This window comes from Melanostigma gelatinosum, assembly GCF_949748355.1.
Source record: "Melanostigma gelatinosum genome assembly, chromosome: 13".
NCBI lineage: Eukaryota > Metazoa > Chordata > Actinopteri > Perciformes > Zoarcidae > Melanostigma > Melanostigma gelatinosum.
This window is the reverse complement of record NC_136646.1, coordinates 2689453-2708748: the sequence shown is the minus strand read 5'-3', so window position 1 is coordinate 2708748 and position 19296 is coordinate 2689453. Positions and strand designations below refer to the sequence as shown.

The following is a 19296-nucleotide window of genomic DNA, read 5'->3' as shown; positions in this document are numbered from 1 at the left end:
GCAGCGCGGGGCTGATCCCCAGTCAGATGCTGGAGGAGAAGAGGAAAGCATTTGTCAAGAGAGATGTGGAACTGGCACCAGCAGGTAACTGAAGGAAAGAATAATGAGAACAAAGAAACAATACTGATGGTAGTGCTGGGCGGTATGACCAAAAATTTGTATCACAGTATTTAATAAGATTCTGGCGGTTTCACTGTATATCACGGTATTTTTTTTTCCTTGACTGTTTTTATATAGGTTTATAGTGGCTTACGCTACTGTCAGGAATACATAGAATATAAAAACATTTTAACGTCATCATGTATAAAGGCTTTGCTTACTATAGGGTTTGCTTGTTTGTTCGTATTAATATTGGGATAGCAGTTTGGCTGAAGTATTGTCGCCCCGGTAAGACATACCTTCAATCCGGTGTTTTAATCATTGCTCTGAGCCCGTCTTTCTCGACTGTCTGTAGCGGGACCATGTCCTTGCATAGCTGGATCGTTATTGCGTTCGTAATGTCGCTCCACCGCTTGCTTTTCTTGTCATATGCTGCCTCGAGCAAATGCCTCTTCAAGCGATGTGTGACCCTTTGGTTTCACTCGCGCTAACGTTACTTGAATCCGACAACCGTCATCACACTCTTGGTATTCCAACACACGTTTTCTGCTGAGGTGATGGAGTAAGTAGCTCGTGTTACCACCAGTGGCTCGACAAACTTTGCAATATATAGTCTTTTGGTCTATGTCTTTTATGTCTATTTCTTTTAACCAAAACACTTCCAAACGGCAAACCCAGCTCCTCTCTTTGTCTGTCTTTGTTCATCCTGCATCGCTCTATTCTGTTCTTTAATGTAACGATACTGTAGCGACGGAGCCTCTCCCAGCTGTTAACAGACTGTTGTGCTAGCGAGCTGGAGCCAGCATGTCGTTCGGAGGTGTAATTTTATAAATGTACAATTATTAGTGTTACAAATTGTTTCTGTGTCACAAACTGTTGTGTCGTGGTGTTTTTCCCTGTTAAAGAGTGTTAGTTGTGGGTTATTAATTGTTGTGTTATAAAGTTATAACCATGATTAGGGTTCCCTCTCAATACACTCCAGATAACTAGCTCCGACCGCAGCGCCCTCAGCGGTGAACAATATATTTTGCTGCCTGTTGAAGAGTGACAGCAGTTGTTTCGGCTATGCACCGGTATGGCGGTGTGTTAAAAATGTATATCATACAGGAAATCAAAACTAGTATACCGCCCAGCACTAACTGATGGTCAATAAAATAATTATTATTTACGAAGAAAGTGATACATGAAACTCCCTTAACAGCTTTAAGTGTGATTAAGGCAAATGTGGTCTACTTGAGAGTTGATGGGTAGCCTGTGTCTTTAGAGACTGTCTATGTTATATTACTGGATACCTACCCTACTATATATTGTTTCCCATTGTTCTCATCGTCACTGTTTTGCTGTTTCACACTGCCATCTGGTGGCGAATGCCATGTAATTGAAATTTCAAGTACCAGCAATCAGAGGCGCGTTAATAAACCCAACCCTTTCTAAATGTCAAAATCCTCCAAATTCCAAAAGTTCCTGTAGTCTGAGAAATATTAAACTAAAAGTACGATGTCTAAAGAAGCTTAAGAATATCAAGATGATCGTGGTCTGAAGAGCAGTAATTTCTAAAGACTGGGTTTGGGACGCACAGGTTGGTCGCAGGAGATTTTATTAGGAGCGCCAAATAAATGTGCAGAATTTCTTCCATCATCCTTTATTTAACATTTATATCTGCAGTAAACCTTTGAGCCACATGAGGGAGCCTGCATGCTAATATTCTGATAATGGTAGTCTACTTATAACACTGAAACTAATACAAAAGGCAAACATTCTGTTTGTTTTACTGATGAGTATAAAGCAAGAGCCTATTTAATCTGCCTTAATGAGTTTTTAATAAAACAAAGTTGTGATTCATCAAACGTATATCTTTTCAAAATGTCTGGTTTACCTATTCAAGATATCAAAGGGGCTGTGGTCTTCTCACAGTTTATAGATAAAGGCCTATTGTGAATGTCATTTCTAGAAAGTGGCCCTGAGATGTGGGAGTCATGTGCTTCCACTTCTTCTTGGTAATAATAACCCTAACCCTTGAAGGGAAAGTTAGATGAGAAGTTTGATACAACTTTCTCGATTGGGTCCAGTAACTTCCTCTCACAGTTCAGCTTCCATTCTCTCTCTTACTCACCTAATCAGCTCATTCAGTGCAGCTGTTAGTCACACCCACCTCATCAGCTCAATCACTCTCACCTGCTCACTAGGGCTGCACAATTCATCGAATTTTAATCGCGATCACGATTTTGGCTGCCACGATTAAATGAGCATGATCGTCAGCGATATTGACGTTTAAAATGCGTGCTCTGCTACATATCAAATCAAGCTCTTCCTCAACTAACAGTCAGCCGACCACCAGGGGGAGAACGAGATGGGAGGTGTCATGCGCGCACCCTGCAGACTCCGGTATTAGTAGAAGAGTAGAGAGACAGACAACAGAACAGAGAGCAGACGGTCACGGGTGTCGTGTGAAAGCTAAATCTAATGTCAGGAGCGGAAGGCAAGGAGCTAGCGGCTAGCTCCTAGAAAAGGATCACCGTCCGTTGTCTGGAACTTTTTTGGATTTAGGCCAAGTGATGTTAACCAAGAACAAATCATATGCACAGTGCGTTAGAGTTGTGTCTGCGCCGCATAGCAATACAACTAACTTGTTCAGCCACCTGAAAAATCACCACAAACCACAGTACGAGGAATACATTAAGGCCAAAGCTAACGTTACCTCACTGAATCTCCGTCCATGTCCAACGTCAACCCAGAAAACCATAACAGTGGCCCTGCATAGCGCAACAGCGTATCCATCCACCTCCCAAAGACACGCTGAAATAACAGATGCAATCGCATTTCATTTGGCCAAAGACATGTGTCTAATAAATACTGTGAGCAACACACATTTATTTTTAGTTAGCCCTTTATTTTCGATAAAAATGTTATTTATATTTTGTTTCAGGTGAATAAGAACCGTATACGTTTAATTTTGATGCAGAGACGTGTACGTTAGCTGGAATGTAGCACAACATGGAAGGGAAAGCAGTGCTCTGTTGATTTAATTTTGGGTAAAAAGTGTTGATACTATTTTATTCATATTTTCCTGCTACGAGATGCACTGTGATCAGGACCAGTCTGATGCAAAGAGTTGTACATTAGCCTGAATGTAGCACAACAATGGAAGCAGTGTTCTTGTTCATTAAAACGTGAAGGTGCAATAAAAAGATGTTGTCCCTAAAATCAATGAATAATCGTGATAAATAATCGTGATCGCAATATTGATCAAAATAATCGCGATTATGATTTTGGCCATAATCGTGCAGCCCTACTGCTCACTCTGCGGCACCTACTATTTAGACCCCAAACTCACACACACTCACTGCCAGATCGTTCTCCGTATTATGCCAGACTTTCCCGCGTTTACCCTCCGACTGTTTTCCTGTTGCCGACCCTGCCTGTTTGGACTTATCAGCTTTGCCTCTGCCTCGGTAAATCGGCATAGCCTTCTGTCCCCGACCAAGAGAATAGCCTCTGCTTCCTCTGGTTTCTGTCTGCCTTCTCCCCTGACAGCTTGGCGTTCCACCGAGTGGATTTCTCCACGTGAGCTGATCCGAGACTGTTTGCCTGTTGTGTCTTCTGCCTGGAATAAAGCTTCTTCAACTATTCTGTGTCCGTCGTACTGCTTCTGGGTCCTTACCACACCCGTTACACTTCCTCTCTACTGGTTACCTTGCAAATCGTCCTAACCAAGAAATAGTTTGGCGCATGAGCCAGTGAATGGGAGGCATGACTGATGACAATCAGCTAATGTCTGACTAACTCTATACCAAATTTATGCGACAGGAAATCTTTGTACTGGTGTTGGAGGGAAGAAGAAGAAGAAAATTATGTATGTGACAACCAAAAATGCAGGTAACAAAGCTTTAAAATGTCCTTACATATAGCTGTTACTGTTGCATTCATTTTTCCTCAGTGAAACCTCCTCCTGTCCTTTTTCCTCTCTTTTTTCCAACACTTCTACTTTTCTTGTACATCGTTCTTTTCCTCCACCCTTCTTTCCATCCTTTCAATCTTCCTCGCTTTCTTCCCCTCTCAGAGTTTGACAGACATGAGATATTGCTCTACGAGGAGGTGGCCAAGGTCCCGCCTTTCAAGAGGAAAACTCTGATTTTGATTGGTGCCCAGGGTGTGGGGCGGCGGAGACTGAAGAACAAGCTTCTACTGAGGGATCCACTACTCTTTGGCACCACCATTCCATGTATGAAATTTAATATATTTAAGTAGTAGTATTACCTGGCCGATAAAGATTTAATCCTTAAGAGTTCTGTGGAGCTTAATTAGGAGCAGGAACAAGCTGATGCATGTGTTTCTGACAGAAAATAATTTAAACAAATTAAAGAAGCTCGAGGTTAAGGGGAGGGGAAATGCATGTGTGTGCATACGTGACTGCCTTATTGTTTCCAGATACTTCCAGAAAGCTCAAAAAGGAAGATCGCGAGGGTCGGATGTACGCCTTCACCAGCCGCAGCAAGATGGAGACCGACATCAAGAACGGGCGCTTTCTTGAACACGGAGAGTATGACGGCAACCTGTATGGAATCAAGATAGACTCCATACACGAGGTGGTTGAGGCCGGACGTGTCTGCATACTGGACGCCAACCCTCAGGTACCCATATATACCCCCACAAACAACTTATCACCCTGTTTTAACAGGAAAATGCTCCTTACATAATAATGAAACATTTAAAAAAATGTTCAAAGCCAGACTCAAACATCCCCAACTCTGCAGCTACACTACAACCACTGACACCACCCTCTTTACAGCTCCGTCAGATCATTGCTCCAGTGTTCCTCTAAAAGAATTCAAATCCAGTTCGAGTTTTCAAACTCCTCTAGTTACTACCCGGTTTAAGTTGTTAGTAAGTAAGTAGTAATGTGTCACTTTTAACAATTTTGGTTCACTAGTATGGAGATGCAGGTGGATAAATTAACCTACGCCTTAATTTACCTTTGATGAGTATTCTGTCTGTGCTTCATTGGCTACATTAAAAAGAATGTGTATTGTGTCTTTTTGGACACAAAGCAAGTGTCAGACAAGTTCAAACAACTCTCCCACCACCAATCATTTTTTAAATACATCCATCGTGGGGGGGCACATGTTTTTTTTGCTGTATTTTTCAATGTTCAAGACCACAACTTGAACTTTCAGGTTAAATTTCTTTTCAAATGAACAAAACTTTTGACCTGGATTTAGCTCCATATAGAGCGCCATTAACATTCATTCATTTAGCTTTTCTGTTCACCTGGCAAATCTAAGTCCATTATTCACTCTCTTTGAGCTTTGTTTGTGATCTCTACCTGAGGGAAGTACCTGCCTCTGTTGCTGCTAAATGCTCCGCTATGTTCAACCAGCTAATCTCAAACTGTCTATTTGCTCCGCTATGTTCAACCAGCTAATCTCAAACTGTCTATTTGCCGTTTTGTGCTGAGCAGGGAGCGCACAGAGCTTTCTTTGAGCTTTTTCACTGAAGCAGCTGCCTGCTGTGGGCGAAAATGAGAGGGACCATTAAAGTGGCCATAAAACCAAAACTTTTGACTCAAAAAGGTTAAATGCTGGGGGGCTGAGGGGAACTGCCGTGTTGGTTGATCATTCTTTGTGGGTTCTTCACAACAAGTGACTCCATTCACATAACACAAAGTCATGTGACCCATTTGAAGAGCAGCTTCAAGGAGCCAAAGTTAAATCAGCTTTCTTTTTTTCTTCTAAAGTAAATTCACTATGGCGTTAAACAGTCTAATAAGTATTCACAAACAAATGGGAAGTTAGGTAACTCGTAGTGAGTGTTTTGTATCTATAAATCTGTATCTGTGCCTGTAATTTACCACTCGTCTCTATATTGGTGAATCTTCACCTAATTGTGTTGGGAGCATGGAACTCGGACGATGTCACATGACTCTAAAACACAATGCACAAATAAATGAATGTGATTTGCGTCTGTAAATTTGTATCTCTGTCTCTAATTTACAACTTATATGTGACCATTTGTAAATACAAACAAACTGTTTTATAATACATCGTCAATTTTTTCTTAAACTTCCCTATTTGCATGGATTAATAACATTCACAATCCTTAAATGCATTTGCAAATCATCAACCTAGCATTTTTAAATGGATATGCATCTGTGAATCTCAACCTATTTGTGTGGATCATTTTGAGACAGAGATTTTACCGCGCCATTGTGCGTCACACAAACAGGAAAGACATGCATCTGTAAAGAAATGCAATGGGTATTAAGAAAATTGACAAACTCGCTTCATTCATTTTGAACCCATTTTACTGAAATTTGGTTTGTTATTGATGAGAAATCCCAGAACTTGATGTTGTTGATTGGTAATAGTGGTTGATTCGTGAAATTAAATTCACTGGGGGCAGACCTATTCAGCTTTATTCAAAATCACCTTGTGGATGGACACAACTTCCTCTGGGACATGCTCAATGAGAGGCAACATCAAGTGTAAATTATTTACATTTGGGAGTTTCTCCAAACAAACACAATGTCACAAATATTGTTGATCTCAAATATTGTATTTTTATCTCATGTTCATCTCATTCTCTCATCATATAGATTTACAGATGCAAATTACTCTGCATTTATTTTTGCATTGTGTTTTACGACACATGAGTCACATGACAATTTACGTGTCACACATGCCCTGTATTTGTGAATTTTGTGTGAAACCGCAAGGTAAAACACTCTCGAAGGATCAACACAACTAGGTGGAGATTCACAAAGAGACACAGTTGAGGTGCTCAAGGCGATTTGCAGATACAAATCACTGTATTTAGTTGTACTAGTTGCGTAACTTCACAATTGTTTGTGAATAGTTATGGGACTGTTTCAAAAATAATAATTTACATACACTGACTGCCCAGAAAAATGCTATGCTACAGTCCTGCAATAGCACCTTTATGAAAATTAAAAATAATTTTTAATTGTTATAGATTCAGGGGTCGGCGAAATGCTACAGAAATGAGGTCGACAAAATATTAGAAACACCTCATTGTATTTTATTGTCAGTACAATGTAATAACTGTCTAGGCTACGGAGTCAGATGAGTGTCGTGTGCCTGCTCAAGAGAATCTTACATTGTGGAATTACGGAGGACAGAAGCTGACAATATCTAAAATGTATAAATTACTCCATAAATAAATATGCCATTAAATGTAAAAGTAATATTACAAATAAATTAAGGGATTCATGATATAGTGACATTTCAATATTATTTTGATTTTTCCCTTTTATTTATTTGTATACAGTTTTTGCAAGAACTTTGTTCCCACCGCCAACTGATCTCTGAATACTAATACTAATACTTCTCTCTAGTTACCAGGAATCCTGTCAGTGGTCTATAAATTCATGTGTTTGGGTCTTTGTAATATTTGCTATGGCTTACTTGTTTGTGCTGTGGAAATTTCCTCTTTAAGTAATAATAATAATATATTTTAAACTAAATCGGGGAATTAATACAAAGATAATTTAATAAAGAAGCAAATTAAAACACAAATCAATTTTGTCACATTTGATCAATTAATTAATTCCTGCATTTATTTTGAATATTATGTTTGGTACATTTAATGGCATATTCGGCAATCGTGTTATTTATTCATATAATTTTTTGCAACTTCCATTCTCTATAGTAGGAGAGTATAATGTTATTCATTCAGTGTCACCAGGCAGGAATCCCCAGTTGTTTAAAAACTCAAAGACACAAATTCAAATCAAATGTGTTTGTGTGTTAATGTTGTCTTCTAGTCTCTCAAAGTGCTGAGGACCTCGGAGTTCTTGCCCTATGTGGTGTTCCTTCAGTCTCCAGACTTTGAGGTGCTCAAGGCGATAAACCACTCAGCTGTCGAGGCAGGGGTGGTTACCAAGTCACTTACGGTAAGAACCATTTACGGTAGGATCATACTCATGTCGAGAAAACTCTGAACAGCTGAAGAAGCAGCGTAGAACTCAATATAAACTGCAAATACAGTAGTTCAAAGAAGAGATTCTGGGATTATAATAACGATCCAATAAAACATGCAACACCAAGTCACATGTTTTCCGTTTCAGGATGAAGAGCTGCAGAGGATGTGCGATGAGAGCACTAAAATGCAGGCGGCCTTCGGCCACTACTTTGATCTCAGCATCATCAACGACAACTTGGACGAGACCTACCGTACCGTCAAGGCCGCCCTGGAAACGGTTTCTAAAAACCCCCAGTGGGTCCCGGTCACCTGGGTTTTCTAGTGGAGAGCAGAGGAGGGAGGGAGCTTAATGGCACTGAAAATATGCCACTGTGTAAATAATGGAAGTTCTTATTTAGATTTCCTAAAGTTTCCAAAGAGATTCAATTTGACCATTGCGATAGCCTAGCATCAGAAAATTATTTTCTTGCTAAAGTAGCTGCTTTGCAGATAAATCACAAGATATTTTCTTCAAAGTGTGTGAATAAGACATCCATTATTTAAACAGTGTTATATTTTTCTGTGCCGGGAGGACAGGAATAAAAATAAACAAGAATGACAAGCAAGGAGGCGAAAAAGACGAATGTAGTTCTGAATGTCAGAATTTCACAGATTTGACCTGAACGTGTGTGTGTGTACGTGCGTGTCGATTTTAGAGCAAAGACATTTGTATGTATTTAAGTTATTTGTATTGTGTTAATCATGACGATCATCAACAGACTTTGGATACTGATGGTTACACTTAATCCCCAAGCTATGAGGGCTAATGGCAAAATCTGATCATCAATTTCTCTTTTCATTTACTGAACATTAGACCTAAAATCTAAAATGTTTTCATAAATGCCCATCATGACTTTCAAGGGACCACATATCTTATCTTGTTAAATTTGTTTGTCTGCCGTATGTGACCATGGCAACCGCAGTGGGGGATGCATGTTTCTGGTGTCATTGAGCTGGGAAGAGGAGGGGCCAACTTTGATTTTCTTTGTTTACCAAGAGTAACCAACTATTCATGTATTTAATTCGATGAAAATCTTTGAGATTGCCACTTCAACTAGTTTTTTTTAGCCCAAGGCAGCACTAGCTTCAGGACAGAAGTAACGATAAAACCAACACATGCAACGCTTCAGTTGATGTGTAGCTTTCCTCATGTCAAATGAGTTTTTATTAGAGAATGTTACACTTGACAAAGTACGTGTGATGGAGAGCGGGTCATCTCAAACCTCAGTCCATCTCGTCTCTGCAGTTCACCAATTAGCCCTGTAACTACGTCACCAAGCTTCGAGAAATATTTAGCAAAGAAGCGCAGGTTGTTTTTGCTGTACCCTTTCTGGAGAGCCAGGTCTTAAGCCAGATGATCAGACAGAGTGCGTTTTGCAGGTGGAAAATGCAACCTGCACCGCACTGCCTTGTTGCCCGTTCAACCAGAGTTTTTATTTTATTTTTGCAGTTTGCTGTGTCTTTTCTTTTCAAAAAATTAACTGTACGCTACAGGTAATAGTACAGTTTAAGTTAATGAAAACAACTTACCTGAAATCTCAAATACGGCACAAATTTGCCTCCAGGCCTGCTGTTTACTGTTGAGATCATGGTAGCTACGGTTGGCTAAGTCATATAGCGCCGGGTGTCTAGCAAAAACCACCACAATGAGAAAAACTATAGTATGTTTGCCGCTTTTCCGCTCACAGTTAAAATATAGAAAAAATTAATTATTTTCTACTCTAGGCCTTTAGGGTGCACCTGCGAAAAAGTGCGGCACAAACGCTGACAGCACCAATTTCATTGGTGCTGTCAGCGTATCCCATCGGTTATCATGAAGCATTTAAACAACAGTATGTTGAAACCAAAAATGTGGAACAGTTGATGCTGATGTTATTTAGCAATTTATGAATTTAGAAAAATGGAGAATAACACAAATTCTGTCAGATATAAGATCAGTTCCCAGCCAGACACTGATCATGAACACCGCCAGTGTTACCCAAGACCTAAAGATCCCAGAATGGTTGATGGAGTCGTTAACTAGTTTGAACTCCATTGACATAAAAACACACACACAGAAAACATTGCACAGAAGCTCTATTTTACTACATTGTATTTCATAAGAATGGGTGACTGTGTTCCAACACTCTTACTGTTATTTTTATTTTCTAGTATTTATAATTCAAAATAAAACCTATTTGTTGTATTTATTAATTCAGTTGTTAACAGTTTGTAGATAGCATGTAGAGACTGATTTTTCGTAGGTATGAGGTTACCAGCTAGAACTTCCAGTATGTGACACTTATGTTTTGATGTTCAGAATATCGTGAGTAAAGACATACAGTTGCCTACGAGTGAACAACACAACAGAAAGTGGCAGATACCCGACAAGACTAAAGCACTTCAAAATAAAAGTGTGAAAGAATGCAGACAATTTAAATTACAACAAATTAGTTTCTTCTCTTTTTTTTGCCTTTCAAATGTGTTGTGCACTCCTGGGCCACTGTACATGTAACACTGTCCATTGTGCCAAAACTCCTTGAGCTGCTTGTTTGTACTCTGATCTGTTATTCTGGCAGCTACTGAACTTTTGATGCACAATTATATTTGGGGATAGATGAGTAAAATAGGTGTGGGTCATAACTGGCAAATAAGCGATCCTCAGACCAGTTGTTCACAGCCGTATTAGAGGAGACATTTTTAGTGACTCATTCTTTGTAAAATCACATTTGTATTTATGCTCTATTTTTTTTAAAGTTGCTTGAAAATAGCAGATATTTGTCTGGCAGCTTTGAGATACACACATTTGTCTCTCTCTCTCTCTCTCTCTCTCTCTCACATTCCAAAACCTCACTGTGTCCTTTCTCTAGGAAATCTCACAAATGCAATAAATCCATTTATGTGACTGTATCTTTAATGATATACATTTAGATATAACAGTAACAGTTGGTTTTACCAATTTGTATTCGGTTTGTACAAACATGACTCACTGACAATTATCTGTTTGAATAAATGAAGTGACTTAAAGTATAGGTTTACTGTACATATGTACACTGTATATGTACTACATTTGCACTGTTGAAGGGTGTCATTTCAAAATGTTACATAACATCATTCAATTTTAGATTTAAAGGAAAACGTTACCTTAAAGGGATACTCCAGTGATTTAGTTTTGCACTTCCATAAAGTTGAGGAAGTCACAAGCGACAGATTTTAAAAAAGGAATGAAATAGTTTTTTAGAAAGGTACAAATACATTATACTAGTGTTTGCACAAGTCGAGTAGTACTCCCCATGATCTTGATGTGTAAAAGCTCTAGACTGCTCCTTCAAATTCAACGGTTTGCATTTCACATAAAATCTCAATAGTTTCTAAAATGCATTTCTCTAAAATGGAAAGTGAATTCATTTTTAACCTTGTAGTTTTGTTGTAGGACTGATTGTTCATGCTTCTGTCTATACTGAATAAATAATTGTTGGAATGCTGGTAAGTATTCCAACTATTGTTATCCTGTTTCTTTATTCCACTATTTCTTCCGTCCCCCCCCCCCCCGTTTCGTCGCAACGCTTCTTCATTTATTAAGCTACAGAAACCGTTCAACTATCAAAATGTTCAGCTCCTTCAGCTCATCTCTGCTATGACTTTTTCTATTTCTAACCTTTAAACTTTTTGAATTATTAAGCTTTTAGCAACTTTATTTTTGAATGGGTTTCTATGGAGAAGATTTTCAAATCCTCTTAAACTTCTTCAACTTTCAAATCCTTCAACTTCCTCATACTTTCAGCTACAGACACCATTTCAACTTTCAAATGTTGAGAAAACCCTCAACTATTGCCAACATGATTCAGCTTTTTGATATCTTTTGAACTGCCGCAATTTAACTTCTATGATTTTTCAGCCCTTTTCTGACTTTATAATGGGTGTGTATTGCGCAGCTTAGAGTGCGTGATGTCACCGCTAGAGTGAAGAGCAGCTTGAGATTCTTGTGAAAAAAGCATTTGTGTTTTGCCACTGTGTCCACAATCTTCACTCTTCATGCATAATTTCTGGATGTAGAAGTAGCTAATATTGTCCTTGTCGTAGAAAAATTACTGTGGAATCCCACAGATTTCCACATTTGACACAGAAGCCGTTAATTGAGAGGAAAACCAACTTTCTGCTCCATAGAGACCAATGTTAAATTTTGCTTCAAAAACATCTTCCACAGAACACGGTACCCCATTTCTAGATCGCCAGTTAAGCCACATTTTTTACACTACAGACACAATTTTTACAAGATCTGTTTCTCAAGTCATCCTCCCTCTCAATTATTAATAACGGAGCAATAGGATATACGGTTATGGGAGTTTTGATGATTTGTGTGAGAGGTGTTTCCCTGTTTTATCTCCATGAAATGGCTTCAGGCACACAGGTGTTCGCGATTGAGCCAATTAGTGATGTTGATAAACACACAGACACACGCGCACATACACTCCTCTCCCTCTCTCTGTGTCTCTCATACAGTCATTCAGGTCTTAGGGATCTTTAGAGGTCTTTCCCCCCCCTCCCTCCCCCCACACACACACATGCCATTTTTAAATAAAAGCCCCACAGAATGAATCCTAACTGAAATGCTTGTGATGAGCCTGTCATTTAATAACCGGTTTGTGTTTATCTAACATTATGATTCTGTCTCCTCTCCCCTTCTCCCCCACACCCCATTTCAAAATAAAAGCCCCAGAGAGTGAATTCTAACTGAACTGCTTGTGATGAAGCCTGTCATTTAATAACCTCTGTTTATGTGTCAAACATGATGATTATGTCTCCTCTCCCCTCCCTCCCCCACCCAGTCCCACCCTTTCAAAATAAAAGCCTCATGGATTAACTGTATTTAAACGTTTCGCTCAAAGTTAGGCTTTTTTGTTGAAATAATGAATACTCTTACTAATACTGCGACAACTACTACTACTGTTAATATTTCTAGTATTACCACTACTACTACAACTTTTGCTGTTGCTACTATTACTACTACTGCTATTACTGCTACCATAAATATTATTACTATCACTACTGCTATTACTACCACTACTATTATTACTGATACCACAACTGCTAATACTGCTATTCCTGCTACTACCAGTACTAATAACCAGTTCTAATACTACTACAGCTATTAGTACGACTGCTGATACTACTACTTCTACTACTTCTTCTAATTACAAATACTTCGACGACAACTTCTACTACTACTGCTACTACAAATATCACTACTGCTACAACTAGTACTTATTCAAATGCTACTCATACTTATACTGCGAATAATACTTCTACTACTACTACAACAAATATCACTACTGCTGGAATTCTTTTAAGCTACAGAAACCGTTCGAATATCAAAATGTTCAGCTCTTTCAGGAGAGGGGTGATATAACTTCATATTTGTAATCTTTCAACTTTTTGAATTATTCAGCTTTTTGCAATTTTTTTTTAATTGGATATCTATTTTCAGCAATGTTTTTGAGATTCATTTCAGCTTTCAGCATTCCAACGCATTTTCAGCAGGAAATGCATTTTCTAGTTTATTCTGTATTTCTTACTGAGAATTTTTCTTCTTGTTGCCCGTACAATTTTTATAAGATACTGCAATATGACAATGCATTGTTATACATATACTGCAAATGTGCATTTATCATTGATATGTTTTGTCATCCTGTTATGACAAAACATATGGTAAGTCACAAATAAAGCTAATGCTAATATGTGGACAAATGGTGTTATCAAGACAAATCACTGTCAAAATCCAAGAGCGCAAATGAGATCCATGCGCGCGCGAAAATCAAACAGCCGTGCGCGTATTTTTCTTTGACGAGCGCTTTTACGTCACTCCGCGAGCAGAATTCACTCTCGCGCGAGCAAAAGTCGCTCGCGAAACTTCAACCCGCTCGCGAGCGAGTCTTTCCTTCTCGCGAGCGAGTAGTTTTTCTTTTTGACAGTAAGTGGGCGGACCCAGTCGCCATTGTATCTCTACATCTAATTGGTTACACTCCTCGTCTTGGGATAGACCGGATATCACTCTGACACAGACGCTCGGGGGAGATTTTCAGATTGCAGGTCAGAGGCAAATAATGTACATTTTACTGCACGGGTACTTTTACTTTCTGCACTTCAGTAGATTTAGCTGATAATAACATTGACGAAGGTTTTAAATGCAGGTATTTTACTCGTAGTTGATTATTGTTTCATCAGTATGGTATTAGTACGTTTACTGCAGTGAAGGATCTGAATACGTTTTCATCCACTTATTACTTGTCAGTGATTTAACAGTTAATATACACACAGTGGTCCCTAATCTTGGCTCCAGATCTTTGAGCAGGTCCAAATTGTTGCTCATATTATATACAACTACATTATATATCTTCTGTAAACACAACAGTATGATTAAATATGATCACATCATGTTTTAATCAATCAAGATCAAAGTTTCTTTGAGCTGTTTGTCACAAGAGGTTTGACTATCAAACACATTGTCTGGAATAGAATGATGGAGTGAATTTAAACCAATCTGAGCAACTTAACTTTAACACATTTTTAATTATTGTATTTAACAACTATATTAACATAATTTGTATTTCATCAGCCTCTACACTGCAGGGGTGTCAAACATACGGCCCGCCACGTCATTTTATGTGGCCCGTGAATCCGTCGGATAAAAAAAAATAAAAAAATTATAGTAATTTAAAGTTAGACTTGATAATAAAAATATCCCCATAGTCGAAATTATGAGATAGAAAGTCGAAGTTACGAGATATAAAGTCGAAGTTATGAGCTATAAAGTCATAATTGTGAGATAGAAAGTCAAAATTATGAGATAGAAAGTAAAAATGATGAGACACTTAAACACACAGTCACAGAAGCAGCTCTTTGGCTGGTTACTCTACACTTGAAATGGAAATGTATCGTTAGTACATTGAAGACTAAACGTAGCTTTAAAACATGAAATACTTCATGTGGGATTTTTCAAACGCACCCTTGAAAGGATTTTAACTTGTGTTTGATATTTGTCTTTGATATTTTCTTTAAAAGTTCGATCTTTGATAGAGTAATGTGGGTTTCTTAACCCTAAATTAAAAGGATTTAAGTTATAATAACAGAAATGTGCTTAAATATATTTTTACATTTATATAACTGCATGTACAATATTTTTACACTTGAATAAACAATAATCAAATGCAGAGTTATTTAACAATATGTTAGGAGTAGTTACATTTACATCTTCTTACGTTTACAACCGGCCCTTTGAGGGGGCGACCCGCGATGCTGATGTGGCCCAGAGTGAAGATGAGTTTGACAGCCCTGCTCTACACTCTGAAAAGTTTACAAAACCTGTCAGACAAATGTAGGGGTTGTTTCTGCACATGTTGGATGAACATGTGCAGCAAATGCAAGCTCTGAATTGTGAAAAGCTTTACAAACCTGATCAAAAGAAGGAATTATTTTGTGTCTGTGAAACAGACTCATGGCTTCTGGAAGGCTCGATTGAAATAGTCATAAATCTTTACTTATATACATGAGCCTTCGTCCATTTACCCACACAGCCAAGTGACTCAAAAATAACCCATTTACAACATCTCCGCTCTGAAAGCATCTTTGTTCACAATCATGTAGTGGAACTACTGTGATTTCAGCTGTACAGCAAGACTGTTGTAAAAACAGTCATCCTAACGCAGTTCAGAAGGAGCAACAAATTGGTGCTGGGTGTGTGCAATGTGGAGTGGAGTTTGAGGAGACGATAAACAACCAGCTCTCTCTTCTCTGCCAGTCTCATGTCCTCGGCGTGGAGAATGTGCCATCTGCTCTGCTCTTTGTGGAGTCAGAATTTTCAAAATATCATGAGTTACATGTCCTTCCTGAACCTTGATAATCGTCTTTCCTCTCCACCCTTCACTTTAACTATATCCTCCTCTGCACTTTAGTGCTCTTTTTGAGGGAGAGCCTTCTTGGAGGATTTCTTATATATCTGTCTTCTCTTACAAACTGTTCTCTTCATCCGCCAGTCCTACCTCATCCCTTCTCTTTTGGGGTTATTCTCTCAATCTACCTCTGTGTTTTCTTCCTCGTTCCTCTCCTCCTCTCAATAAACATTGTGGTGAGTTATATCCAATGAACCAGAGCTGTGATGGCTGCTTTAAGACAAATACAATGATTATGTGACAAGTATGTGCTCTCACTATGAACATGTCCAACATGGACTTTCATGTACTTTCATCTATTTGTAGCACCAAAGCTAATGCTGTCAAATAAAGCTGCCCTGAGCCAAATCCCACTGAAGTGAAACAGCAGCACGGCGCTGTTTGTTCAAAAACGAGTACAGCTTTAAATCAACTGCAGCTCTGTATACAACCCTGTGACCTATCTGCTTTGTAAGTTACTCATTGGGAACAGACTTTTTTTTAAATTCACCAAACACTAACTTAGAGAAGCCTGTTACAGTGGTGATCGTTTGAAAATGCATGCTCATTAATTAATCCAGCAGGTAAATAAGAAATTATGCTCCTGAATTAATAATTCATGCTTTTAGGTACTTCATTTGTGTTCACAGATTGACATTTTACTTTAAAGGCATGTCAAACATGTATACATGCAACAACACTGCATGTTATCCAAACTGGCTCATTTAGATGAACCCGAACTATTTTTAACTGTTATCAGGCAACAGTGTATGTATGTATATGTAGTACTGTTGAAACAACGTTTCATTAATATAGTATCACAACTGTATAAAGTGCTGAAGGGACAAAGATAATTCTATTCAATGCATGAAAGAAATGAGTCCAGAATGAGAAGTATTTCTAGACACCCCCCCCCCCCCCCCAAAAAAATACAGTTTTACCAGAATACCCACAATAAGTTATTTACCTCCATTTCTATTGCTACAGAATTTTACTTTGAGTGTTAACATCAATGTGGTGATAAATAAATGGTTGTCGGGACAATCTAATGAAATGGAGCTACTTTGATTTCCTGCAGATTTGACTTTGGTGAGAGAAAAGTAGATACATTGGATTTTGCCTGTTGCACAACTGTATTCTCTTCACATCCCTGAAACATCCCTTAAATATAGGATCAATAGAGGAAATTTATATGGCGTCTTTCTACATTCATACACCGAACAGATGCTGCCATATCAGGTGCCACCTGCTCATCAGGCTCTAATCTAAATACTCGTATACACACACTTACAAGCTGATGGCACAGCTTTTGGGAGTAATATGGGGTTTGGTATGCCCAAGGACACATGGACATGCAGACTGGAGTAGGGAAGGGTTGTACTGTAGGGAGGGGCTGTACTGTAGGGAGGGGCTGTACTGTAGGGAGGGGTTTTACTGTAGGGAGGGGCTGTAGTGTAGGGAGGGGTTGTGTTGTAGGGAGGGATTGTGTTGTAGGGAGGGATTGTGTTGTGGGGAGGGGCTGTAGTGTAGGGAGGGATTGTGTTGTAGGGAGGGGTTGTGTTGTAGGGAGGGGTTGTAGTGTAGGGAGGGGTTGTACTGTAGGGAGGGGTTGTACTGTAGGGAGGGGCTGTAGTGTAGGGAGGGGTTGTGTTGTAGGGAGGGGTTGTGTTGTAGGGAGGGATTGTTTCGTAGGGAGGGGCTGTAGTGTAGGGAGGGATTGTGTTGTAGGGAGGGGTTGTGTTGTAGGGAGGGGTTGTACTGTAGGGAGGGGTATTACTGTAGGGAGGGGTTGTACTGTATGGAGAGGTTGTACTGTATGGAGGGGTTGTACTGTAGGGAGGGGTTGTACTGTAGGGAGGGGTTGTACTGTAGGGAGGGGTTGTACTGTAGGGAGGGGTTGTGTTGTAGGGAGGGGTTGTGTTGTAGGGAGAGGTTGTACTGTATGGAGGGGTTGTACTGTAGGGAGGGGTTGTGTTGTAGGGAGGGGTTGTACTGTATGGAGGGGTTGTACTGTAGGGAGGGGTTGTACTGTAGGGAGGGGTTGTGTTGTAGGGAGGGGTTGTGTTGTAGGGAGAGGTTGTACTGTAGGGTGGGGTTGTGTTGTAGGGAGGGGTTGTGTTGTAGGGAGGGGTTGTAGTGTAGGGAGGGGTTGTGTTGTAGGGAGAGGTTGTACTGTAGGGAGGGGTTGTGTTGTAGGGAGGGGTTGTGTTGTAGGGAGGGGTTGTAGTGTAGGGAGGGGTTGTACTGTAGGGAGGGGTTGTACTGTAGGGAGGGGCTGTAGTGTAGGGAGGGGTTGTGTTGTAGGGAGGGGTTGTGTTGTAGGGAGGGATTGTTTCGTAGGGAGGGGCTGTAGTGTAGGGAGGGATTGTGTTGTAGGGAGGGGTTGTGTTGTAGGGAGGGGTTGTAGTGTAGGGAGGGGTTGTACTGTAGGGAGGGGTTGTGTTGTAGGGAGGGGTTGTACTGTAGGGAGGGGTATTACTGTAGGGAGGGGTTGTACTGTATGGAGAGGTTGTACTGTATGGAGGGGTTGTACTGTAGGGAGGGGTTGTACTGTATGGAGGGGTTGTACTGTAGGGAGGGGTTGTACTGTAGGGAGGGGTTGTGTTGTAGGGAGGGGTTGTGTTGTAGGGAGAGGTTGTACTGTATGGAGGGGTTGTACTGTAGGGAGGGGTTGTGTTGTAGGGAGGGGTTGTACTGTAGGGTGGGGTTGTGTTGTAGGGAGGGGTTGTACTGTATGGAGGGGTTGTACTGTAGGGAGGGGTTGTGTTGTAGGGAGGGGTTGTGTTGTAGGGAGGGGTTGTGTTGTAGGGAGGGGTTGTGTTGTAGGGAGGGGTTGTAGGGAGAGGTTGTACTGTATGGAGGGGTTGTACTGTATGGAGGGGTTGTGTTGTAGGGAGGGGTTGTGTTGTAGGGAGGGGTTGTGTTGTAGGGAGGGGTTGTAGGGAGAGGTTGTACTGTATGGAGGGGTTGTACTGTATGGAGGGGTTGTACTGTAGGGAGGGGTTGTGTTGTAGGGAGGGGTTGTACTGCCGATCTTCCGACTAGTGGAGAATGAACAAATTCATATTTCAATGAAAAAATGTAAGAACACCGCTAATTAAAGTCATTAGCAAATGTTTTCCTCCTTCACACCTGCACTGCTACAATACAGTATTTCATGATCCTCAGCGGTTGCACAGCTTTCAACACTACTTTGTTTGTTAGCTGAAGTTCCAGCATTTATGTTATCCCGCTGTTTTGTTTTTTTGGCAGCCCAAATAAAGTGACTGATTTGTTTTGCTTTCTGTTTCTAAAATTCTAAAATTATTCTAAA

General features: G+C 39.9%; 1 protein-coding gene across 1 annotated transcript in view; it reads left to right on the top strand.

The window, feature by feature from the left end:
• Positions 1 to 8359, top strand: part of LOC306786286 (MAGUK p55 subfamily member 2-like) — a gene marked incomplete at its 3' end in the record, with an annotated part of 32107 nt that extends 23748 nt beyond the window's left edge. The window contains exons 9-14 of the mRNA XM_079281014.1: positions 1 to 84; positions 3907 to 3975; positions 4160 to 4321; positions 4528 to 4730; positions 7880 to 8008; positions 8183 to 8359. The exon at positions 1 to 84 is cut by the window's left edge and continues 19 nt beyond it. Coding sequence (XP_079137140.1) covers positions 1 to 84; positions 3907 to 3975; positions 4160 to 4321; positions 4528 to 4730; positions 7880 to 8008; positions 8183 to 8359 — 824 coding nt within the window. The remainder of the gene's footprint in view (positions 85 to 3906; positions 3976 to 4159; positions 4322 to 4527; positions 4731 to 7879; positions 8009 to 8182) is intronic.
• Between the last annotated feature and the right edge of the window lie 10937 nt (positions 8360 to 19296).